The sequence below is a fragment of the Lepisma saccharinum genome, chromosome 30 (assembly GCF_977018435.1).
Source record: "Lepisma saccharinum chromosome 30, izLepSacc3.1, whole genome shotgun sequence".
In the NCBI taxonomy this organism is placed as follows: domain Eukaryota; kingdom Metazoa; phylum Arthropoda; class Insecta; order Zygentoma; family Lepismatidae; genus Lepisma; species Lepisma saccharinum.
This window is the reverse complement of record NC_139258.1, coordinates 13,986,227-14,012,958: the sequence shown is the minus strand read 5'-3', so window position 1 is coordinate 14,012,958 and position 26,732 is coordinate 13,986,227. Positions and strand designations below refer to the sequence as shown.

The following is a 26,732-nucleotide window of genomic DNA, read 5'->3' as shown; positions in this document are numbered from 1 at the left end:
AGTATTGAATGCTTTCTCTCTGAAGAGATCATTAACAAATCTACATCAACACGCACAATAACAGTAAAACAAGAATTAACAAAATAAAAACTATGAAATCTAATTGATTTATATTAACATAAACACAAACTAAACAAAAACTTACACAAAATAAAACCACTTCAACTATTTCATAATTATTAAAATCTTTAACCGGTTAGTAAAGGAATTAGTTAGCTGCTATACAATTTCCTTTATGTAATTAATAATAACAATATACTTTTAATTAAGTAATTTATTTTTACTTTTAATAACATTACAAATATGCATATCGTATGTTTGTGGGCAGGGGGTGTTTGAAGATTAACAACTTTCTCCCCCCCCACCAGTTTCAATGATTTCGCACCCTGCTTCAGCCCCACAAACCCTCCCCCTGTTGTAGAGAGAGGTTTACATTAGGGATGACCTAGAAGAAACCAAAACCCTCCCCTTCGTTCGAAACTTTGGTTCGTTGCTGAAAATTTTACCCAAACCAAATTTACTATGCTTCTCAAGACACACCAAGCAGTTATCTAGCTGAGATCAAAGCAACCACACATTTTGTTTATGGTAAGCCCTGCTATCTAAATTACATTAGAAGCCTCACCGGTGGCTTAGTGGTTAAAGTTGCCGCCTTGTAATCAAAGGGTTCCGCCCCCGGGTTCAATAACCCTGGAGGCATATTGTGGTTCGGATCGCCCTTAAACTTAAACAGCCAATGGGTCATATATGACCCATATAAAGTATAGGCGAAAACAGCCAATGGGTCATATATGACCCATGGTGCCGATTACAACATTCACATGCTTTTAGGACCTTCATACTTGTATGTGAGGTTGTAAATGCTGACAGATGTTCAGATAAAACTTTGAAATGTCATGTGGAAGAAACCCCACCACCCACGACCTCCCATCCCCTTCGACTGCAAATTTACGTATGGAAACTGGCACGAATTTTAAATTTGTACTTATTTGACAAAAAATGTTATAACTCGTAGACTATTTGACCAATCTACTTCTGGTAAGTCTTGTGTTGCAGCTAAAACATCAGGGCATGCAACCGTGCATGAATCAAAACGCCAAAGGTAATAAGAGGGGTTGGGTGGGCCGCGGCCCCCAACTTTCAATGAAAAAAATCATAAAAATGGGGAGTTTGCCCCCTCTTCCCACGCTATTTTTAGAAAGGGACGCAAACTTTAGCCTTATTTTCAAAGAATGGTCCTTTCTCAACCGAATCAAAGTCATTTCATGTTCCTGGGTGCATTACATTATAGAATATGTGAAAAAACTCTCCCATTTTTATGATTTTTTCATTGAAAGTTGGGGGCCGCGGCCCATCCAAACCCTCTTATTGGCTTTGGCGTTTTGATTTCTGCACGGATGCGTGCCCTGATGTTTTATCTGCAAAACAAAAGTTACCCGAAGTAGAGTGCTCAAATAGTCTCCGAGACATAACATTTTTCTGAAATAAGTGTAAAATTTAAAAATCGCCCGCAAAGGAGGCGGCCAGAGAGAGGTTACTTTCGAAAACTCGCTCGGCGGTCTAATTAAGTTGCAGGTCCAGCCCCGATTAGTCTAGCTGTGCATAAAGTAGACAAACTCAAATTCTAAATTACATTAAAACCTACACTCTCGCGAACCACTCCACTGCACACAGCCGTTTAAGCCACTAGCACTAGTGGAGGGGTTTGTCAAGAATTTTCAATTTGAGAGGGGGTGTAAATTCGTGATTAGAATGTTAAAGGGTATAAATATAGTGCCATTGTGAAACAAATTAGTGGTGTTGAAATTTTAGAAACAGTTGTAGGAGGATGTTGGGTATCTGTGTATAAATCACTGCACTAGGAAAATATATGCTTCTCTCTTTTAAATGCATACGTACAGTGTAATTAAAAAATTATAAACCAGGTTTAAATAAATTTTTTAAAAAAATAATTAACTTATATTAAATTAAACCATAATTAGAAATGGTTTCACGAAAATTTCCCCTTATACTTCTCACGACTTCCCTATTGTGATTTCTATGGCAATTGTGAACCTGTCCTGCGTAGTTGCATACATATTCATGATAATATTCCTTTCTTTATACCCTGTCCCGAGTATGTCTGGAGCAAGGCCGCGCATAATGGCAGACAAGGGCAGGAATCGAGTGGGCAGAGAGAAACAGTACACGCTACTGCCGCAAAACCGTCCCCTCTCGCGTGTTCATTGGTGGAGACGTCTTGCGTCACTACTTGTTTTCGTTCGCTTGCTCTAGAGATAAGTGGGACAGGTTATAGGTTCCGTAGCGAATATACATGCCTCAAAACAAAAAGTTAATTGACTAGGAACTCAAATCATTATTATACACATCAATCAAGACGTATCACAATCTGGAGCCTTATGTCGCATTTTCTACCAAAGGATCATAGGTTGCAACACTTGCTCCGTCCGAGTTGCTAGGTAAAATTTGCTGAATACTGTTCGTTGTGAGAAAACCATCTCTCCCACACATGCTACCGCGGCACTACTATCTAAACGGCAGAAATTAGCCAACGCTATGTATTTATGTCGTTCAATCCTGTCTATATGGGAATTAGCATGTGGAAACAAGTGTTGACATGTTTAGAGGGAAGTACAGTGTTGCCAGGCATTAAAATTAAATACTTGTATCCAGAAAGAAAACCCGCTTGTGTTTGAATTATCAAAACGCGTTTGCTTAAGCTTTTTGCTAACCGTAAACAAAATTTTGTTAGTCTTTACTAAATTTCTTTTGACCTTTTTTGGTAATTCAAAGCAAATATGAACGATTACCGAAAGAATTCGGTTCTAGTCAACAATTGAAGCATTCCACCGAATAACGCTGCATGGCACATTTTAGTGAACGCGAAAACAACGGATACAACCTGTTGTATGTTACTGGACTACAGTAGAAACAACATAAACCCTTATGCAAACACAGTACCAATCTTTGGGCAACATCCGACCTTATGACTGGCCAGCTTGTAGCCTGTAGAAGCAGAGCCGCAGCATGATTTCACTGGTAACTCAGCACATTCCCAAAAGTGCCATACAGCATACAGCGTTATTGGGTGGAATGCTTCAATTCATTTGTCTCATACTGACACAAATACAGTTTTTGTGTACGAGATTTTTGGGGTGTTATTCCAACAAATATTTTCTCTGTGTATGTTGTATAAAGTTTATTAATTTCCGCTGAACTTACAGTACATGAAGACTGGGATGAATCAATAATACAAAAAATAATGCATAATAATTATTATTATAGGCTGGAGTATGATGGGTATCCTTTTAGATGGCAACCAAATGTCAACCTCTTCCACGTGATACCTCGGAAACTGCAGTGTTGCAGACTAACGAGGTTCTGGCGCCTGCAGCCAGGATAATCCTCCGCGTCGTCGCCTTGTAATCAAGGGGTCCCGGGTTCGGTTCCTGGTGGAGGCACATAGTGGTTCGGATCTCACTTTAAACTGTAGGTCCTGCCCCGATTAGCCTTACTGTGCATAAAGTGGACTTAAAACAACAAATCAATCAATCAATCCATTTCATAGGTGAATGTCCGTTCATCCATCTCATTGTATCATCCATTCATAGCCATGGTCGCGATCATCCAAAAGTAACCTAATTCGATTAATCAATTAATTTTTTTTATTATTTCTCTTGTAGTCTACGGTTATTACAAGCATAAAAACACAGTTTATCGTTGTGACGTTTCAGGAGAACATGGAGAATGGTAACACCACTATGGAGTTTTCTTTTTCACAAGTGGAGTAAGCCATCATCTTTAAAATGTAATGTGACGGAAAACATCAAGAAACTCTGTGAAATGAATGATGACTTTGAGTTGCCTGATGACATTTAAAAAAATGTGATCAAAATTTTTATCTGAAATAAAAATAAAACGGACTGCTTGTTTCACAGTTAAGTTGCTATATTACAACAATGTACCATTGACAACATCCATTGTATAACTAACTCCCTTTTGTTAAAAATGTTTAACCATTGTTATAACTGTATATTTAATCCAGGCCCGTAGCCAGGCACCCCCTCCCCTGGCATTGAGGTCAGCCCCCTTGACATTAGGTAAAACTATTTTGTGTAATTTGTTTGCAGTGAAGAGTGAAAATGTAGACAGCAGATATTATGTTGCTAGCAAGTTTGATGAAGGATAAATTCATTAATTAACCATTGTTATAACTGTATATTTAATCCAGGCCCGTAGCCAGGCACCCCCTCCCCTGGCATTGAGGTCAGCCCCCTTGACATTAGGTAAAACTATTTTGTGTAATTTGTTTGCAGTGAAGAGTGAAAATGTAGACAGCAGATATTATGTTGCTAGCAAGTTTGATGAAGGATAAATTCAGGGAGCACGAACAGCAGCTATTACATTCGTTCATCTTATTTATAAGAAGTCTTAAGTAGCGGCAAGTATTTAGGAGAATCTCTTCTCTAGACTTCAGAAAGTTCCTTCACAAGGGAGCTTCTTTATCTGTACCTTCGCTACCCATGTTGCGACCCATTTATACAGAAATCTGTGACTTTGATGTCATTATGCAAATTCCCTCCGCATCTGCGTCAAAGGTTAACTGCTCCCAAGCTTTGGGAACGAAGGGGAGTTCTATTGTTTCGGCCGGGGAGTGGAATGTACGCTAGGCACTATGATTGAATATTGTCCATCTTCACTTGGGTGATATAAATATCTGTATTATCAAACGTAGTATGGAGTGTGTAGTAAGGGATGATTTCAGTAGCAGCCAATTAACACTTCAAGCGATATTTTTAAAAAGATATAGAAAAAAATGTAACGGGTGTCCCACTTGCTTTCGAACCCAAAAAAAAAAAACGTTATAATTTCCGAACAAACATATAGGAAAATGAACTTCACAATACACGTACCTTGTTTCATGCTGAACACGAGGCAGGGTTGAAAATTAACGCACGCGTCAAAACAAAGACGATAGTTGGCGCCAGGGGAAGTGATGCGTGTGGATTAATGTGATGCGCGAGTCCCTGAATCGCGAGGATGGATCTGCACACCGTACCAGAAAGCGTGTTCATTGTAAAGAAATATTGGATATCGGGATCGTATCAGACCGTTCAACGTGAATTTGGACGCCGTAAAGGACCACTGAAGGTGGGAGTTTGGTGTGCAATTTCCCGACAGCGTATCATTGGACCCATCTTCTTTGAAGATACAGTAAACACACAAGTTTGCTTACACATCTTCAGTGCTTTTGTGAATCAGCTGGATGATGAATAACTGCGTCGCGGTTACTTCCAATAAGACGGAGCGACATGCCATACTTCCAACGTGTCCATGTCAGAAATTGAGTCCTTTTTTGGTGACAGAATCATCTCCAAAGGATTGTGGCCGCCAAGATCCCCAGATTTGACACCTCCGGATTTCTTTTTATGGGGTTTCCTTAAAGGTTGTGTCTACAGAAACAAACCACGATGACTGCAAGAGTTGCGAAACAACATCGAGGATGCGATTCACGAGATCACACCGGAGACTCTACATCGGACTTTTCACAATATGGAACGCCGTGTACAAACATGTCTGGACGTCCAGGGAAGACACTTGCAGCACCTGTTGTGGCGATCATGTATTCAGCATGAAACAAGGTACGTGTATTGTGAATTTCATTTTCCTATGTATGTTTGTTCGGAAATTATATATCTCCCTGGAGATCAATTCTAGCTACGGGCCTGCTTTAATCAAACTAAAAATAAATGTGTGATGAAGGGAGTGTGTGTTTTCCTGAAATGTCACAACGAAAAACTGTGTTTTTATGCTTGTAATAAGAGAAATAATTCTACAATGCAAGCAATGCGTACATACAAGAATAATGAATGAAAAGATTTTCTCAGGCTATCGACCAGGTGAGTTGTGGAAAAGATTCCAAGCTTTCGAGAGCTAACGTTGTAGAGGTTTTCTACCCTGAAGATGAGAGTGACGTTGGCTCTCGAAAGTTTGCAACCCTTTCCACAACTCAGCTGCTCGATAGCCCGAGAGAAGCTTTTCATCATTCATCGCCAGGAAAGCTTCCAGACTTACTTCGAGATTAATATTTTTATTATTTCTACTACAGTGGAACCTTGATAATTATAACTTCAAAATCTCGAATTCCTTGATAAGTCGAATTTTTTGTACTCACCTTGAATTGTCCATAACACTCAATACTAAATACCCAACAACTCGAATAACACCTTGATAAGACGAATTTTTATACAGTGTATGGGATGCCGTTCGAGCTCAATAACTCGAAGGTAGACTATGAAAAACCTCTATGAGTAGAAGTTAAATTCAAATCACCACTATAACTCGAAGGTTTAGTCGCACGGACCTCAATAAGTCGAAGTGTAGGGTGCGTACGTACAATGTCAGGTGATCAACAATCGTGTTGGGACTTGAACTCCCCCACGTTCAGAATGATCAGTAAACTTTAGACCTCCATAACTCGAAGTCGGCGACTTTGGCCCTCGATAACTCGAACTTTGATAAGTCGAAATCCTTGATACCTCGATCTTTTTCTTTCCCCCCTCAAGTTCGAATTATCAAGGTTCCACTGTATTTAATTTTATACCCTTCCCCTCCTCCCTAACAAAATTTCTTGGCGACACCGTGGACTTAGGATATCTTACATTGATCACGAAGGAAAACTGAAAACTGTGACACTCATGAGAATGTGTTGTAGTGTAGGGTGGCCGGATCCCCGCCCCTTCGCAGCAGACGACCTTGACAGTGCCGTATGAGGAATCTGGTTTCTTCGCATAGACGATTGTCTGTGTCGCCATGAAAGTCCTTTTGTTCACATAGGTTCACTTGCATTCTTCCTACGGTCGGGTCGGTAAGTGGGTTGTTGCCAGTGGAACGGGATTCCCCCCCCCCTAGAGCAGTGTTGCCACATGAAGGGAAATTTCCCTTTTGAGGATTTTAAGGGAAAAGGGAATTTCGATTAAAAATATCACAATTTAAGGGAAATTTTAAGACATCTCACTAAAATATTGCAGTTTAGTTTACAGTTGCATATCCATATTATTTTATTAATTTATTTATCTATTTGCTGTTCTTTCCTATTGCTGGTCTTTTGAATCTATCTATATTCTTGTTAAGTGTATTGTACGTTGCTTTTCTGCATCTTCGGATAAGATTAATGATTTAATGTCGTCCATTCCACGATTTAAACCTGACAGGAAGAAATGAAGCTGACATGTGAAAAAAAATTGTTGAACATTTTTTATTCATACGAACATGGACCAAGGCAAATACTACTACTACTATCACCACCACCAATAATAATAATTATTATTATTACTGCTACTGGTTCCGCTGCCATTTATTATTATTATTATTATAGATGAAGGGAAAAGTGGTCAAAAAGGGAAATTATCCCCTCAGATTGTGGCAACACTGACCTAGAGCTGGTTATCAGTTGCTAAAACAGCTTTTCTCGGCGATTGATTGAATGGTTCATTTGCATCGCTTCTCTGCCACTTTTGGCTAACCGCGAAGTCGTGAATGAGTCATGGCTGTATTTAGACGGGTGTTTCTAGGATTCCACCCCCCCCCGAAACTTCTGACATGTTGGATTAATGGAAGTTCAGAAACCAAAATCGAAGCATCACAAAAATACAAGGAGACAATGTTGAAACGATCGAGCTAGAATTTTCATACATTTGCAATTCTAAAACTTGAATGAAACAGGATTTATTCTCAGAATGGCAGCCCACCCGCGAACCCTCCATTATCACTTGTGCTGTCCTCTTTCCCGCGTTGCTCCTGCGTCACAAGGAATATAGACTGAAATTTCCCTTATGATTGTCCAAAAATTCCCTTTCCAGCTTTTAAATTCCCTGTCCGATAAAGTCGAAAATCCCCCTTCATAGACCTAGGATCTCCAGTTTTGTAGAGCATTACGTTCGCGATTGAGGTTACAATCCATGCACCAGGCTAAGTTTTTAAACAGAATAACTGGTTCAGGGGCGCCGACTTGTCAAAATTATTGGGGGGGCTCTGATCACTGAAATAAATTACTGAATGACTCACTCTCTCACTTTTATAAGTTTTGGCCTCAGTATTAGGAATCACATAAATGCTAGGGGTGTGCGGGATTCCCGTCCCGATCCCGACTTCGGGAAATCATTTCCCGACCTTTCGGGACCCCGAGCAGTCGGGAAATACCGAATGCTCATTTTAAAATGTCGTCTGGACGTTTTCTGCATTGTCAATTTCTGGAACTTATCGTAAATTGTTAGTTTTTAATCCAAAAATCACTGAAAGGAAAAATGACGTGAAGAATTCGAGATTTTCCAAGCTTCGGAAAATTTCAAACATTTCCCTTCCCGAAAATTTCCCGACTTAGTCGGGAAATTGAAAATTTTTTCCTTCCCGATCCTGTCCCGCACACCCCTAATAAAAGCCGATGAAATCCTCAAAAATATCAATTTCTTTATTCACAGTTCGAATGCAGAATATTAATTGTCCACGGATAGACATTTCACAAGTTTCGTCAACCATAATAGCAAAATATTCCCGATTTTTAATATCTGCTACCACGGTGCACAAAACAGATCTCCCTAATATATCAATGATCTCGTTCTGAATGTCATGTGAGAGCCATTTGTAGCCCGAACGTCCCATCCACACTACCCTAGTTCATGCACATCGTCTTTTGAAACTCTTTTAGTAAAAATTTTAACAATACTCATACTGTCTCTGGTCATAGCCTCCCCAAAGTTGATGGTTTAGAGGTTTCAGCCCCCCCAAAGTTGATGGTCTAGAAAATTTTAAATGTGTATTAAAAGTTAAGTTCATGTGGCACAATTCAGAGTAAACTTTACAAGAGAAGCAAAATAATACATTAGATCTTCTTAAGCAAAATTATTTAGGGGGCTCTGTCCCCACATCGTCAATATTGGGGGGGCTCAAGCCCCCAAGCCCCATGGAGTCGACGCCTATGAACTGGTTCCACACTTCTCAAAATTCCAAAAATTTAATTTTAAGGTCTAACAACAAAACCTTTATGACTAACATTTCCATCTAACTTTTGAAGCTTTTTCTTGAAGATATCTAAAGTATAATAATTGTGCATTTCAGTACACACTGTATATTCACTCATCTGTTGGATGGGCTAAAGTTGAGAACAACGTCAAGGTATTTTGTAATTCAAGTTCAATTGTAATAATAATAATAAGCAAAATATGAGCCTTTATGGCTAAAGGGCAAGATATGAAATCTTATTGTGTTCCAGCGCTCGGAGTGGAAATTCCTAGCTTGTGGACCGGGGTGCTTTGCTCGCTTGGGAGGAAAGGTGAGGGAATGCTCGTATATATCGGCTACAGCCGGATTGCGCACACTTTTCCGGTTTTATCAGTGGTATCTGCTAAGCCGTTGACAAGCTGTCACAATGTACAGGATTGCGCACAAAAAAATGAGGCGATGTCGTCAGATGTAAAATGTTCTCAAGCCGTTCTCACTTCTCTTGTGTTTGTGTGTGTGGACTTACACGTGTTTTTGCTGGAAGGGTAGCATTAGATAGGCATAGAGGATGAACTTGATTGGTGGACTAGAATGTAATGGTCGATGTATTTCCGTAGTTATACCGAAGGTCACGAGCTTCGATTGACAGAAGCGTTTGTTGTGCAGTCATTACCCTAACCTAACCTAACCTAACTTTTGAGTTTGAGTAAATTAGTATGAAAATTGTATCTTGAAAACATCAATAATGACTTACTGTATTCTGTAAATTGGCATGAAAATTGTATCTTGACTTGCTACATTTACTGGTCAAATTATAATATTTTTTATTTAATCCTTAAGAGATTTACTATTTTATTTCTAATTTATCTTTCTCTCTCTTCTTGTCTAAAGAAAAAAAAACAGTTTTGAGCACAGACTTTAAAGCTATCAAAGTGGCAACGTTCGTTCAAAATGTGTGCGCAATTCTGGATCTAACTAACTAACTCCCTAGCCTTCTTAAACCCGAAGGTTCATGGCTGCAGCTACATAGGCCTTCCACCTGTCCCTATCTTGAGCAATATCTATATACTCTTTCCCATCCCTACCGATTTCCTTTAGGTCCATCTCAACGTTGTCCCTCCATCTTCGTCTTGACCTTCCTACAGGTCTCTTACCATCAGGTTTCCCAACAAGAATCCTGTAAACTCCTCTTTCCTCTCCCATTCGTGCCACATGGCCTGCCCACCTAAGCCTTCTTGATTTAATTATTCTAATAATATCTGGACATGAATACAAATTATGTAGTTCTAAATTATGTAACCTTCTCCACTCACCTGTCTCCTCATCCCTTTTGGGTCCAAAGATTTTCCTAAGGATCTTATTTTCAAATACTCTCAATTTATGTTCCTCTTTCAATGTAAGGGACCAAGTTTCACATCCATATAATACTACAGGCAAAATTACTGTTTTGTATATTTTAACTTTTAGTTTCTTAGATATTAAACGAGAAGACAAAAGTTTATGAAGAGAGTAGTAACATGCATTTCCTGAATTGAGCCTACTTTTTATTTCCTCTTTAATATAATTTTCATTTGTTAATATTACTCCTAAGTATTTGAATTTGGAGACTGGTTCAAACGAGTTGTTATCAATAATTAGATTTTGATTATTACATAACATTTGGTTTCGGCCTGTAAGCATATATTTAGTTTTCTGGATCTAAAGTGTGCGCAATTCGGTTGCGGCGGTATATATCAATATATAGAAAAGGGTGGGGGAGGCCTATGTAAATTTGTCGTGTGAGAACCAGAAGGACGTAACTTCAATTTATCAAATTTACAGGAGAGAGGAAGCAATGTGTTCTTAGGAACATGTGTGACTTTCAATAAGAGTAAATTGGAGACACGTAACTTCACCTTACTGCTAAGGATTAGAAGTGAAGATACGTCGCTCTCACTCCAAATAGAGAGCTCTTCAGAGAAGATACGTTAAGCAAAACATTTTTTTTAGTTCCGTTTCTGTGGTTCTCCACACTCTCTTTGTCTCGTTTCTTTATATATTCTTCTTTCTCTCTTCTTCTTTATTTACCCTTATGTCCCTCTTGTATCTTTCTATTGTATTGTCCTCTCTTGCTCTCTGCCTCCTTTGGTTATTTCCCTTTCTCCCTTTCTCTTCCTCTGTATCTTATACTTACTCTCTAGTGTTTTATTTCCCTTTTATCTCTCTTTTCTTCTCTCTCTTTGTCTTTTTGTTTTATTACACTCTCTCTCGCTTCTGTCTTGTCTTGTTTCTTTGTTTCTCCTTTCTTCCTCGTTTTCTGTCTCCTTTGTTTATTTCCCTTTCTCCCTTTATATCACTTCTTTGTGTGCTTCGTTATTTCTCTGTCTCTGTATCCTAATCTTTCTCTCTAGTGTTTTATTTCACTTTTATCTATCTTTTTTTCTCTCTCTCTCTGTCTTTGTTTTATTACTCTATCTCTCTCTCTCTTCCGTCTCGTCTTGTTTCTTTGTTTCTCCTTTCTTCCTCATTCTCTGCCTCCTTTGTTTATTTTCCTTTCTCCCTCTATATCACTTCTTTGTTCTCTCTTTGTGCGTGCTTCGTTATTTTTCTCTCTGTATCCTATTCTTTCTCTCTAGTGTTTTATCTCTTTTCTTCTCTCTGTCTTTTTGTTTTATTACTCTCTCTCTCTCTCTCTCTCTCTTCTGTCTCGTCTTGTTTCTTTGTTTCTCCTTTCTTCCTCGTTTTCTGTCTCCTTTGTTTATTTCCCTTTCTCCCTCTATATCACTTCTTTGTGTGCTTCGTTATTTCTCTGTCTCTGTATCCTAATCTTTCTCTCTAGTGTTTTATTTCACTTTTATCTATCTTTTCTTCTCTCTCTCTCTCTGTCTTTGTTTTATTACTCTATCTCTCTCTCTCTTCCGTCTCGTTTTGTTTCTTTGTTTCTCCTTTCTTCCTCATTCTCTGCCTCCTTTGTTTATTTTCCTTTCTCCCTCTATATCACTTCTTTGTTCTCTCTTTGTGTGTTCTTCGTTATTTCTCTCTCTGTATCCTATTCTTTCTCTCTAGTGTTTTATCTCTTTTCTTCTCTCTGTCTTTTTGTTTTATTGCTCTCTCTCTCTCTCTTCTGTCTCGTCTTGTTTCTTTGTTTCTCCTTTCTTCCTCATTCTCTGCCTCCTTTGTTTATTTTCCTTTCCCCTTCTATATCACTTCTTTGTTGTCTCTTTGTGTGTGCTTCGTTATTTCTCTTTCTCTGTATCCTATTCTTTCTCTCTAGTGTTTTATCTCTCTTTTCTTCTCTCTGTCTTTTTGTTTCATTACTCTCTCTCTCTCTTCTGTCTTGTCTTGTTTCTTAGTTTCTCCTTTCTTCCTCATTCTCTGCCTCCTTTATTTTCCTTTCTCCCTCTATATTACTTCTTTGATCTCTCTTTGTGTATGCTTCGTTATTTCTCTTCCTCTGTATCCTATTCTTTCTCTCTAGTGTTTTATTTCCCTTTTATCTATCTTTTCTTCTCTCTCTCTCTCTCTCTCTCTCTCTCTCTCTGTCTTTTTGTTTTATTACTTTATCTCTCTCTCTCTCTCTCTTCTGTTTTGTCTTGTTTCTTTCTTTCTCCTTTCTTCCTCATTCTCTGCCTCCTTTGTTTATTTTCCTTTCCCCCTCTATATCACTTCTTTGTTCTCTCTTTGTGTGTGCTTCGTTATTTCTCTTTCTCTGTATCCTATTCTTTCTCTCTAGTGTTTTATCTCTCTTTTCTTCTCTCTGTCTTTTTGTTTTATTACTCTCTCTCTCTCTTCTGTCTTGTCTTGTTTCTTAGTTGCTCCTTTCTTCCTCATTCTCTGCCTCCTTTATTTTCCTTTCTCCCTCTATATTACTTCTTTGTTCTCTCTTTGTGTATGCTTCCTTATTTCTCTTCCTCTGTATCCTATTCTTTCTCTCTAGTGTTTTATTTCCCTTTTATCTCTCTTTTCTTCTCTCTCTCTCTCTGTCTTTTTGTTTTATTACTCTATCTCTCTCTCTCTCTCTTCTGTCTTGTCTTGTTTCTTTCTTTCTCCTTTCTTCCTCATTCTCTGCCTCCTTTGTTTATTTTCCTTTCTCCCTCTATATCACTTCTTTGTTCTCTCTTTGTGTGTGCTTCGTTATTTCTCTGTCTCTGTATCCTATTCTTTCTCTCTAGTGTTTTATCTCTCTTTTCTTCTCTCTCTGTCTTTTTGTTTCATTACTCTCTCTCTCTCTCTCTCTCTCTCTCTCTCTCTCTCTCTCTCTCTTCTGTCTTGTCTTGTTTCTTAGTTTCTCCTTTCTTCCTCATTCTCTGCCTCCTTTATTTTCCTTTCTCCCTCTATATTACTTCTTTGTTCTCTCGTTGTGTGTGCTTCGTTATTTCTCTTTTTCTCTGTATCCTATTCTTTCTCTCTAGTGTTTTATCTCTCTTTTCTTCTCTCTGTCTTTTTGTTTTATTACTCTCTCTCTCTCTCTCTCTCTCTCTCTCTTCTGTCTTGTCTTGTTTCTCCTTTACTTCCTCATTCTCTGCCTCCTTTATTTTCCTTTCTCCCACTATATTACTTCTTTGTTCTCTCTTTGTGTGTGCTTCGTTATTTCTCTTTCTCTGTATCCTATTCTTTCTCTCTAGTGTTTTATTTCCCTTTTATCTCTCTTTTCTTCTCTCTCTCTGTCTTTTTGTTTTATTACTCTATCTCTCTCTCTCTCTTCTGTCTTGTCTTGTTTCTTTGTTTCTCCTTTCTTCCTCGTTTTCTGCCTCCTTTGTTTATTTCCCTTTCCCTCTCCCATCCCTCATTTGCCTTTTCTCTCTCGTTTTTGTACTCTCTCTCTCTCTCGCGTCCTGCATTTTTGGAGTTACGTTTCTCTGATTCTCGTACGGCGAATTATTCCAAAGCATGTTCGGTGAAAGAACAAACCCTTACAGCATAGAAGATATAGAGAGGGCGTGTGTGACGTCAGCTGAAGCCAAATTAGCTTGCGGCGGCCGCCATGTCGGGATGTTCCACACGGCTGTTGAGTCTATTTGTTAACATTCAGCGAGAGGGAATTTCGTCGGGAAAATTAAGCCTGCTTCTTATGTTTATTTATGTTTAAATCGTCAGAAACAATAACACGAAGTTCTTAGTAATTGGTTTTGACGAAAAAACAAAGATCTAGACCTTTTTATATACTGGGGCCTGTTCATTTACCATATGTAATGCTACGTTAATAGACCAGAAAGAGTTTAATGAAATAACAATAGAATCAAAATAGGAGTTGCATTATAACTCCTACACTCGTAAATGTATCACAAAACATTATTATATAAAAATATGAGCTATGTACAAGGGTTTAACACGATTTAATAACAATTTTTCCCTTCGCCTAAGCAAATTATATAATAATAGTAAAGATAATTAGTAGTAGTTGTTGTAGCAGCAGCATTATTAGTGGTGGTGGAAGCAGTAGTAGTACGTAGTTAAGTACTCCGTTGAATTCGTCATTCGTTTGAATAAAAAAATATTTTAAAACATTTTCACATTTCAGTTTCATCATTTCCTGACCAGGATTCAAACCTGGGACCAGATGTCCCAGGTTTGAATCCTGGTCAGTAATCCATTTAATCGTTAATCCACATCGTTACTATTTATCCAAAGATGCATAAAAGCAACGTACAATAAACTTAAAGGCGCAGAAACAAGTAGGAATAGCAAAATAAATAACAAAAATGTAGATATGAAATTCGAAATAAACATAAACTGTAATAATGTAGTCAGATGACCTTAAAATTTCCCTGCAATTGTGGTATTTTTAATTGAAATTCCCTTTTCCATTTTGGCTTAAATTTCGGTTCGGAATTACCTGCAAAAGGGAAATTTCCCTTCATGTGGCAACACTGTTACGACTGTAGCAGCAGCGCTTTACCCACCTTGAAACTCCCACAACTGGGGGCGAAAAGTCTGGGTCCCCTGAATTTGCCAATCGGACATTAGGAAGGGGGATGTTTTATGAGAATTTTCTTAAATGCCCTCCTCTACTTTGAGCACTGTTTCTCCCCCTGAGGATAAATCTCCGGGCGGTCTTGCCAGTACATAACCGCTTCGGTAAAGATCTGCACTTTCGGTGCAGGTCATTTGTCGATTGATGCAGCACATGAAATTCTTGCACATGGCAACGACGCCCACTCCACAAGATTCCCGAACCACTTTCCCTTCACCAGCGGGTACTATAACGGTGCCCAGTTGTGAGCAACAACCGGTGGATGTTTGCAAAGGTCGTTTCAAGGTTGTTCGGCTCTCCAAAGTCCGGTTATGCAGGCGTGGTGACCAGTGGCCATTTTTCTTGCCTTCCGGCTTGGTAGGCGTCGGAATTCCAACGCGTGCAGCATTCCTTCCAATAACCATGCTTTGATCTTACCGGTGTTCAAGTTCGGCTAGTCGAATTTCGATCTAGGGGTCCCGGGTTCGATACCCGGTGGAGGCATGGTTCGGATCTCACTTTAAACTCGCCCAGTCCCGATTAGCTTTACTGTGCATAAAGTGGACTTAAAACTCCAAATCAACCAATCGATCGAATTTCGATCTTACCACTGAAGTTTGTGGGTTCGAGTCACGGCCCAGGCGTTGGTCAATTTCCCTCAATCATCACGCATCTTCAGTTATCAGTGTGCGTATTAACGGGAAGAATGCCAGAGATTTCCTCCCCACAAAAATTATCATCCCCCGGAAGACGAAAAGAGAAATAATCCATGCCAGGGGTGTTTTTGTCTCCTGATATGGGATGAGCCCCCCCTCGAAATAAAATCCTGGCTACGGCCCTGCAAGGGGTTCCCGTTTCGATTCCTAACGGAAGCATGTTTAAGCGCGGGATAAGTGGACTCTTCGATAAGCAAGTCCATCTGACGGTTCAAAGATAATATCTTAATGCGTGAGAGAAATTAGTCACTCGACGCCATGAAACAGCTAGAAATACGCAAGAGATTCGCTAAGTTTAGCGAATCGAAAGGAGAGCCCAGTTCTACCCCCGTGCCCAGCCGTCCCGCTACGTTTCCTGTTGAGTGCAATGGTGTCAGGCGGGCAAACTCATCGCAGCAGGTCGACCGCTTTTCCCCTGCTCTTGAAGGTCTGGTCCTAACAGGCCTTTTTCCAGCCCCCTTGTTTACAAACACGGCAGGCTTTCAGTGACGTCATAAGTAAGCAAAGCCATAAATTCCCCCACGGTTAGTGCTAGAAAGAGCTGGGGGGGGGGGAGAAGCAGTTCTGGATCCATTGTATTTCCTTCACAGTATTTCTCCTTTTCAATTTTTTTCATTATTTTGATCCTGCGGTTCAAATATTGTTTTCTGAAAATAATGTTCTTGCTTTACAAAACACGAAGTACTTCAATGTTGTTTTGTGTTTACTATGCTTACGAATGACAAGATTGATCAAGATTTTTGTTCTCGAGGTGATAGACATGACAAACCTTTTCCCTAACATATATTACTTTCACACCAGGGATGGTCAACAACATTAGGATTCCGGAAAATTTAAAATCTCGATTCGGAAATTTTACTACCCTTATTTAGGAGAGAGACGTTTAACAATTTTTCCATTTTTCGGGTAGAATTTAAGAAAGTTTAGTCATATACAACGTAGAAGAAAATGAATTTGGCGATCTCTACTTCACCCGTCTGTACGAACACTGTTATCATCATTATCAATGTAGAAATCCCCCCTCCCCCTCCTGGGTGAAAGATTGACCCTGACGTTTGGCAACTCTTGCGATGACTACGTAAAAATGTCACGCTTCGCCACTGCTAACAGGAATGTTACAGGAAATGCTTCCGTGGAAAGTATTGTCCGCTGTAAAAATTGCTTTACAATTTTTGGAAGCGTTTATGCTATAGCTCTCGCCACGAAAACAATCCACTCAAGGTCGGAGCTTCACTTCGCGCGTTGTAGCTGAGACCATGTGCGCATGCGCCAACTGGACGTGTTCATTGGCAAAATAGGGGAGACGGTACTTTGGTCCGTCTCCCCTATTTTGCCAATGAACACGTCCAGTTGCGAAGCGGGTTCCGTGAAAATTGTCTGCTGTGGAAACAACAATTAAGTTTCAAACGTAGAAACATTGCCGCTAAAATACGTAGAGATGTTTACGAATTATGTAAGGGTACAGAATGAAAAAAATAGCCATCCATATATTATATAAGCACACAATATATCAGGAAAGTATTCATCACGTCATATTAAAGATAACCGTGTTTGTAAACCAGTAACTTTTTTTGTATTATTCAATTAAATTGATCTCCATAGTAAATGTAATTAGCACAAATGTACACAGCAGAAACCAGGATAGTATTCACTTATAATAGTATTACTATTATTACACATAATAAAGAAAATGTAGTAACTGACAGTGGCGTAGCATGAGCATTTCGGATGGGAACGCCAAGTTAGAAGGAAGGGCGTTCTTTTTTTGCTTAAGAGTTTACTTATGGAATTAGCCGACATATGTATTGTTTATTTAAAATCTCATTGTGTTTATTACATTAAGTCAGACGGGTTCTGATAAAACATGATCCATGCTTGTTTTATCTAGAAAATAAGATGCCTCAGTGTGCAATAAATGCTTGGAGCACTGGTGTTCTATACCATTTTTAATTAGATTGCTCAAGTCAGAAACACCGTACACCATTCGGAGTATTTTGCTCCACACGTAACACATGTGTAGCAAAACAGTATTTTCGGCATGACGCAAGTAATTAAAAAAACCTACCTGAATCACAAGCGCCTCTAGAACAACAGTAGACTTCATTGTTGTGGATGATGCAACTATTGATTGATTTGGTTTATTTTACTTCACTTTCTACCACTTTTGGCTAATCGCAAATATGAATATGAGTGATGATATTGATGAAGAGACACTCACAAAGAACATGCGTTGGCCGGGATTCGAACCGGAAACCTCTGGCGTCTTGGCACTCTGTGCAAAACACTCTGACACGAAGGTGGGTGGATGATCCAACAATCGTACACTCTACTGACGTAACAGTGCCTATTAGTAGTAATTCTGCTGATAAACATTTTAAAATAATTTTGTCAAGAGATCATACGATGTTAAGAGTTTTGAAACGAATGCTAAACATTTCCACTGGCACAATATTAGGCAGTTAGATACTAACGAAAAAATATTTTTTAAAATAAATAGTTTTGTGGGTTAGGTGGTAGAGGAGCCACAGGCTGAACTTCTACCACGAGGACTTTATCAACTTGTTTGACAAAAACTGTTTCGTTCTTTTAATTTTTAATGTACTTCACTGTTCTTGCGATAAATTACCCAATGCAGTGGTCATTAAAGATACGTCAGTCAATATTGCGTATTGTAGCATCACACAGCACGAGCAGAGCCACGAGCACGAAAAACAGGGTAGGAATTCTACTTCTGTCGTCTGCATCGGAAGTACAGCGCCTTGAATCGCAAGGCAGGAAAGATCACATGGCCCCTAGAACCAATCAGGTGCTCTGCTTCGTACGCCAGCGTATGGCGAGAGCATTTCGCCCATGCTGTAGAGATCCAAGCCACAAGCTTTCCCTCCTTCTCTCTGCCTACAGGCAGGCATAGTCCCTTACGCCAAACCTAGCCGGCGTCCGGCAAGCAAAGACATTAGAGAAATGCTACAAGGAGAGCTGTTAGTGGAGCGTTGTAGACGGATCGCGAAAAATAGCTTTTATAATGCCATTATGCTCAAACATGTATATAATTAGTCACGTTTTACTTTATATTTACAGCATTTACACATTTTTAAAATTTTAAATCAGGGAACGCCGGGCGTATTAGGACGCTACGCTACTGGTAACTGAATGGTTTGGGGCATTGTGTATTATATCGAGGGCGTTTTGTAGAATGTGCAAGAGGGACCAAAACGACACAGTTTTCTTTGTTCCACTTCGAAACAATTTGTTACGAATTGTAAGAGACATCACAAACACAACACAGCAAGCAGTAATACACACAGCAAGCAGTAATACACACAACAAGCGAACCCATACAAGCAAAATGCCATAGGGTGGTTTGGTGTGTTCTACCTTATTCCCCTCTCGCGTTTGAAATCGTACTTTCCAGCTAGTTTCGTTTCCCTTGGCCGGACTGGCGGTTGATTCCGTCGGTTGAATTGTTGCTCATTGGCAACACCGTAGGTAGGTGGCGTGACCTTGACTGAACTAGTGATGGGTCGTTCGTGAACGAACCGTTCCTTTTGAACTACTCCCTCTTGGGAACTGTGAAGTGCTCGCTCCTTCGGAGTGAACGAGCAGTTCCTCTGTGGTAGTTCCTCGTTCCAGGAGTCGTGAGCTTTGCGTGTATTGTTACTGCTGTGTATGTTCTCTGGTTTTCTTGTGCGAAGTGGAGTAGTAAGCGCAGTTCGCTCTCCCCTAATCCTTTTCACTCAAGCTAACTGCAGCAAGTCCTCCCCTACCCCCTTCACTTCAGCTGCACGAAACCAACATCGGGAGGAGCTGGTCGTTCGTTCCTTTGAATGGCTGCTTGAGTGAGCGAGCTCCAGTGAAGTGCTTCCCGAAAAGGAACTGCAATGACCCGTGGTAGTTCCTCGGAAGTCGTGAGTTTTGCTTGTATGTTGCCAACGCTCACAGTCGATGATTCACTCCTACGAAGCATCGAGAGAGAGAGAGAGAGAGAGAGAGAGCGTGGTCCCGCCTTTTGTTGCTGATAGTTGATAGTGGCGGTTTTCCGCGTAGCTATGCGTGCAACTCTGTTTACAGTAATGCTGCAAAAGCTCAACAATGAGGGAGGGATGGGCAAGTAATTCAGAGCAGCCACAGGCTGAACTTCGCCCATGAATAAAGAAATTCTAATTCTAAAGAAATTCTAAGAAATTGTAATCCTTTTTGTGGCATGTTTTCGCAACTCTCATTGCAAGGAACTGTAGAAGGAACTTGATAGATATAAGATCATCATATCAAATGTTCTGTTTCTGTGCTCTTCCACTTTCTCAAAGTAAAAGTGGGGCCGGGATATGAAGAGCTTGAAAAAATTCTTCGTAGTCAAAGGTTTAGCGTCCACTCTTCCATTCTCTTACGGGTGTTTGTTTGACCGTGTATCCATTTAATTGCATGAAAGTCTGAAAAGGTGGAGAGGGGCGACGGACACCCTAGAAAATAAATTACAACCTAAAATTTCTACATTTTACACATACGTATAATTTCATTTCAATCTCAATTTGTTAATTATTAGAAGGGCGTTACAGGTGCATGCTAACTTCAGACTGAACTTTTTTTTTAGATTATACTATTTTGGAAGAAAATATGCCTCGTTTGACACCTTCGAAAAATGCGTCGTTTGCCCTTCCCTGGAAAACATACCGCGGACGTCCATGTTTAAAATATTTACAATTATTTTTCCTCATCTATCACCAGGCGTTGTAATGCACTGCGATAACAAGGGGTAGGAATTCATTTTTGGAAAGGAAGAGGGGAGAATATAACTTGTCCAACTTTTCCTTTGCGATGAGGACTTTTTGTCCGCTAAAGTTCAATTATCCATTAAAATGTATTTTCATTCACCCCCACCCTGAAAGCAGCTCCCGAACCTCGGTCGGTCAGTCGATACATTGTTTCCTATAGCTGTTTAATATGTGCGCGAAGGCGGATTCTTCCCCTCTAATTCTTTTCACCCGCTCCAGAAGCAGTCCCCCAAATCCCCTCCTCCGCCCAACGAAATCAGCTTCGAGCTGCGTTGGTATGGTAGCTCTCCTGTGAACGACTCCTTTAACGATCAAGTTCCAGTGAACTGCCTTTCTAAAAGGAACTGCCTCGTCCGAGAGCATGCTCCGTGGCTTCGTAGTTCCTTTAAATGACTTCCAGTGAACGCTTCCTTTCGGTGAGCGAGCTCCGGTGAAGTGCTTCCCGAAAAGGAACTGCCATGACCCATCACTAGACTGGACTGTTTTCGTGGCGAGAGCTTAAATGCTAAGGGAAATCCTTCCCTCTAAAGTGAGCATTACATTCGTCCAATCACTTACCTTTAACAGACACACCGCAAGGCAGATTCCTATTGGCGTCGGTGTTGCAGTTGATGAAATCCGGATCGTCTGCGTCGAATGATATCTCCTCTTCATACTCCGTGAACGAAATTAATCCAGCCATCGAGATTTTGATTTGCAGGATGACTGAAAAGGAAAAAGCAATTGGTGGTTAGAGAGAGTTTTCTGGGAAGAATCCACATTTAATATGTCCATACAAAAATGCATATCTAGACTGAAAGAGAATTTTTAAATTTAGTTTTGTTGTTGGGGTCGAAACTGTTATTTATGAATTAGTGATTATTAGGGGTAGGATTTTTATGACTGAGAAATATGCAAAATAAAATATGCTCTTATGACCTTAAATTTTACAAAATATGCACTATAATTTAAAAAATATGCCCTTATAACTGGACTATTTCAAACATCAATATCTAACCTATGCTGAAATATTTTCACATACGTACTGAGCCCTGAGTTGCAATGCACAATGAATATTTTCTGTAAATTTTCAAATAAAAATGAATAAATTTTGCTTGAGTAAGAACGAATCCACTTCGAAAATGACTGTATATTTCTTGAAAATGCGAAAATATGCTGAATATGACCGAAAATCCATCATAATATGCTCTATCACGAAGAAATGGCCGAATATGCCAAAATATGCCTTTAAAAAACACCTTAATTCAATTAGTTTCTTCACAATATGAATTTCTATATATTTAGGGAACACATCACCCTTACTAAAAAAAAATATATATGCTGTCATAAAAATTCTAGCACTAGTGATTACTTAAAAAGCAACAGTGAAAGTCTTAGATGAGACCCTAATAAAATTAAAAATTCCCATCAAAAACACCCTCTTCCACAAGAATAAATAAATAAATAAATAAAAGAAAAACGTCTGTGTATACGTATATCCGATGGTAATTCTGTGACCCAAACTTTTTTTAAAGAAATTTTGAGAACTCGGTGACAATTCTATGGAAAAGATTGTTTCCTTCTCAAATTTTACTTTATGCTTGCACTTTGCGAAGAACTGGTATAGATACAACAGTGGCGTATGCTGAGTCTAAGACCATCTGCGCTATCTCACTATACATTTCTTGGATCTGACGCATGCGTCAATTGTGGGAAAAGAATTATTACTTCTTTCACTTCAGATCCAAGAAATGTAATATAAGCTTAGTTGAGCGCTCTCGTTTAAAAAAACACTTCTTCTATATGAAAAAATTCGAATGTAGAAATGCTCATGAATGTCGTCGCAGAGCAAGCTGTTCTTTTTCCCACAATTGACGCATGCGTAGCATGCACCGCGTGCGTTCAGGAGACGCCTCTGACTAGACTCATAAAGGAACCCACGTTGCCATCCCAACGGTAGTCGGGTTGCAAACTTATAAAAATTCAGGTTGCCAACTCCTAAGAATTCAGGTTGCCAACTCCAAAGAATTCAGGTTGCCAACTCCAAAGAATTCCGGTTGCCAACTTCAGAATCACCATTATCTTCTTTTTCAAATCAGCTTAATTCACACAGTTTCTAAAGGATTTCTCTGCAGTATTTTACTTTGTAGGCTTCAGGCTTCGCAGATAGCCTAGTTAGCCTCGAATATACGCTCCTGAGATACAATGATATTGACAAAATACAACAGCATAACCAAAGCTTAACTCCCACTGAGACGCGGAGAAATGCGGCAACAGAACTTCCGTTGTCTGCTTCTTGAAATCAAATGGTATGACGCCCACCACAGGGAAACTTGCGGAACCGAAGCACCGCCCACTGAGACGCCGGAAACGCATATGTTGCGTTCCGCTGCCGCGTTTCTCCGCGTCTCAGTGGGCGTTAAACTAACGCTCGCTTTAGACGAAAGCATTTTCCTTAATATTTATGCCATGACCAAAACGCTACCGTGTAAAGAGAAAAATCTTATGGCATTTCAGATGCCATGGCATTTCACAAGGATAGAACCCGTCCTATTTCCGTAGCATTTTTCGTAGCCAATCAGAAGCGACATCTAGGTCACGAGTGAAAATGTAATGGCGGCCGCGTGAGATGTAAACAATGTATCACTTCACACTTTTAAAAGCCGATAACTATTCAACCGAGAGGAATAACGTTTCGTGTAAAACGGTATTAGGTACAAAAGCAATGGCACTGCTCATATACATACTTTACAACATTTACTGTGCACGTATGGAAGAATATTTTAGTTGTTTCAATTGTGAACACCGTGCACTCAGCATAGATGGCGTAACTCGACGTGCCTTGTATATGTTATACATTGTAATCACTAGGACGAGACGAGGCCCAACATAAAATATGTTCATTTTGGGTCATTGTAGGCCAGAAAAAGGTGGGTTTTATTTGTGCTTTTTTGCCTTTTTCGGCGTTTTTTGGCTTATGGGTCTTTTTAGCCTATTTTTAGGTCTTAACTGCTTTTTTTTTGCAACTTCACCTTCTTTCGACTATGTTTTTACTGCCCATTCTCAATTCGAATCATCATCAGATCATCACCTCTTAAACATCCTTTCTGTAGTAAAGAAAAAAAAAATATTTGAACCATCCCTGAAACGACAGAAAAACATTTTTGGACGACTGAAGCAGGTACGGTAACTTGTCTGGAAGGTGTAAGTGACAACTTTTTGTTTTGAAGCTTTCAGCACGTGTATACGACCAGACAGCACGCGCCTGAAAAGACCTCAAGTCTGATAAGGCGGTGCCGCGCATATTCATTAAATATGTAATTAGAACTTAAGTTATTAATTAATTTGGATCACATTTATACGTTCTTTTTTCCGTTTTTACGTCTTTTAATAGGTATTTTTTTGGCAATTTATAGGTCTTGAACTTCCGAGCCATAGTAATCAGAAGAGTTAGCTGAAAAGTTACATGAAATGCTTGCGTGTAAAATACTATCTGTTATAAGATTTTTGGAAGCATTTACGTAGAATTTATGCTAGCAAAAATGCTAAAGGAAATGCTTTCGTCTGAAACCGGCTTAAGACAGATTCCCGACTGGGCTCTCTGCAGGGCTGCCCTGTCAAAAGAAATTAAAAAAAAATCTACAATTAGAAAGCAAAATTAATTAACTAACTTTCGAGATGTTGATGCAATAAATTAAAATATCAAAGAATTGATTCTCTAGAAACAGCCTTTCCTAGTGATGAGGTAAAATTTGAAAATTTTCTGGCGACCAGTTCTCGAGATTGTCATGACCAAATTTATCCCGTGAGCTTTACGGACTGTCGTTCTCGAGGGGGGGGGGCAGGGTGCTGGGGGGAGGTAGATCTCAATCTACAAACACAAATATATAAATATATATGTGTATAATTTTTTATAATAAGGATATTTATAATGTTATTACATATAAAATACAATTACTCACTAAATATTTTTTAAAAAAATATTATTACATACACATAAAGGAATTAATTTGTTACTTTGAAATACATGACACATATTTTAAAAAAAATAGCACACTAATTCCTTTACTACTGGTGAAAGATGTCGATCTATTATAAGAGATCAATTACAATTTATAATTATATTTGTCGAGCCACGGGTTATTAATTTTATTTTAATTTAATTTGACTTGCATTCTTGTTTTACTTTTCTTGTGTTATTGGTGTAGATATGATAATGATATCTTGACAAAGAACGAGGAAGCATTTAATACTCACAATAACACTATTTTCCGTGTTTTCGATAATATCCTTAATATAGTACATGAGAAGTTAAAACTAATTGCTTATATTTTGTTGTTATAATAAAAACTCCCCCCTGAGAAATATTTGGTGGGGGATCTTTGAGGCCTAGATTCCTGGTGAGGGGGGAATCCCCCTGTAATGTACGGTTATGGTTTTCCTACGAGTTCTTTACTGCTTTCATTTCAAAATTTTCATTTTCTCAAAATTTCGGGAGGACCTATAGTTCCATCGGCTCTTCCCTGCGCACGCCCGTGCTCTAGGCCAGTTTTGCTTTTGATGTTACGTAAGCGAATATAATTTACAAAGAGTAGACATTATGAGGAGGGTGAAACTTGAAGGGGAATAAGGGGGGATACCCCTTCTCGGGGGATCACTATATACAGGGTGGTTTTCTCAGAAAGTATGTTTTATTGTTGTTGATTTGCAATTTTTCGACCATGATGAAACACATGAAACTTGATCTAAAGTGCAAGCCGTACCGTCCTTGTCACATTAATGAACTCTCTGATGCTGATAGGACATGGCGCAGAATTCAGCTGTGCTACGAGCATGATGGTCTCCATACCGATGTCCTGGACAAGTGAAACATCAGGTACGTGATCACATCGCTATAACAACAACCACCACTGTAGTATCGGAAACAAAGGGGGGTACGCCCACTTTGTGACCACCCTGTATATAATTTACAAAATATCTCATTGCTTCGAGAGATTTTGCTTTAATTCTTTCCTCCTCTCCCCCAGTGGAAATATTTCAAATACCACACTGGATATTATAGCTAACAAACCAAAAATGTCCAGCTATTTTCTTCAATGATTTATCCGCAAACTCCCCAATATTTTGTTATACATACACTGCCCCTCATTAATGCCTTTTAATTACAAAATGTCGATGTCGATGACAAAAAATACATGTGCACGATACGCCATTGCTATCTCTTTTACATCCATGATGCTTTAACTATATTATCCTTTTAAAACATATTCTATTTTTATGACCTACTTTCAATTCCCGCCCACCGTGTCACAGACGAATTTATCCTGGTTTATTTGTAACAGCAACAATTCAGGCTACAAAAAAACCAGGCAAACGAGTGTTGTTTCAAAAACGTTGCGAAATCTGTTTGCGCAGACCACTGACATTAAGTGATTGACATTCACACGCTAACCAAAGAATGGGCGGAAACTGCGTAGTTCTTCTACCAAGTTAAGCAAAACACAAAACGCCTGTCACATTGTAAATGCCAGCCAAAGCCACAGGTAATAAACACGAAAGATGTCTGCTAGCTGTGCACGATGTAAACAATGAAATATTGTTTTGTCTACACACGTGGACGAAATACTGCCTTGTATAACCAACCTCTATAGTTGGTCCGTAACACAAATCAGAAAGAACGTGTGCGTGTGATAATTCTTGAACATGCTACAAGCTGGGCTTCAAAAGAACAGATCTGTCTGGAGGGTTGAAAAGAAAAACCCTTACCTCAGTTGCACGGGGTGTCTTGTCTGGTTCTGGAAACACGAGTTTTGGAGGGGAAACAACCTGTTACGAAGTTCGCTGTCTTCACGCACAACACACGCTTTCCACGATCCTCTTGTTGCACGTAAACACGTTGTACACAAACAACACACATGCACTCGCACCAACTACCACCACCACTTTGTTCTTCCCGCCTCCTCGCTTCGGCAGGCACCACGGGCATTCTGAGGTCAATATCCATTACACCTCAGCTTGGCAATATTGGTGGACAGTGTTGCAAACCGACGCAGCAAAATAATAACCAAAAAAATAACAAAAAGTAAAAGTGTTGTTTTCAAATAAAGACGACTTTATTTGAAAACGATACCTCTGAAATTCGATTACAAAGAGTTACGTTTGATTCAGCTCTCTCATTAATATGACAAAATCACATTATTTTCGCTTTGGTTTCCAAGATTTGCTTCGGAATATAAGAGATATTATGAACGCTGTTTTTTAACTATCTTTAAAAGGAACTAGATCATCTTTCCATATATCAGACGTTTTATTGTTTCATTACAAGGCGATTTTGTT

The 26,732-nt window shown here is 39.3% G+C and overlaps 1 protein-coding gene across 1 annotated transcript in view; it reads right to left on the bottom strand.

Annotated features, from left to right (window-relative positions):
* Pino (protein pinocchio) overlaps nt 1-26,354 on the bottom strand; it is a 371,441-nt gene extending 345,087 nt beyond the window's left edge. The window contains exons 1-2 of the mRNA XM_083115283.1: nt 26,163-26,354; nt 20,976-21,122 (exon numbers count right to left, since the gene is read on the bottom strand). Of these exons, the coding sequence (XP_082971409.1) occupies nt 20,976-21,099 (124 nt within the window). The 5' untranslated portion in view covers nt 21,100-21,122; nt 26,163-26,354. The remainder of the gene's footprint in view (nt 1-20,975; nt 21,123-26,162) is intronic.
* Nucleotides 26,355-26,732: the final 378 nt, after the last annotated feature.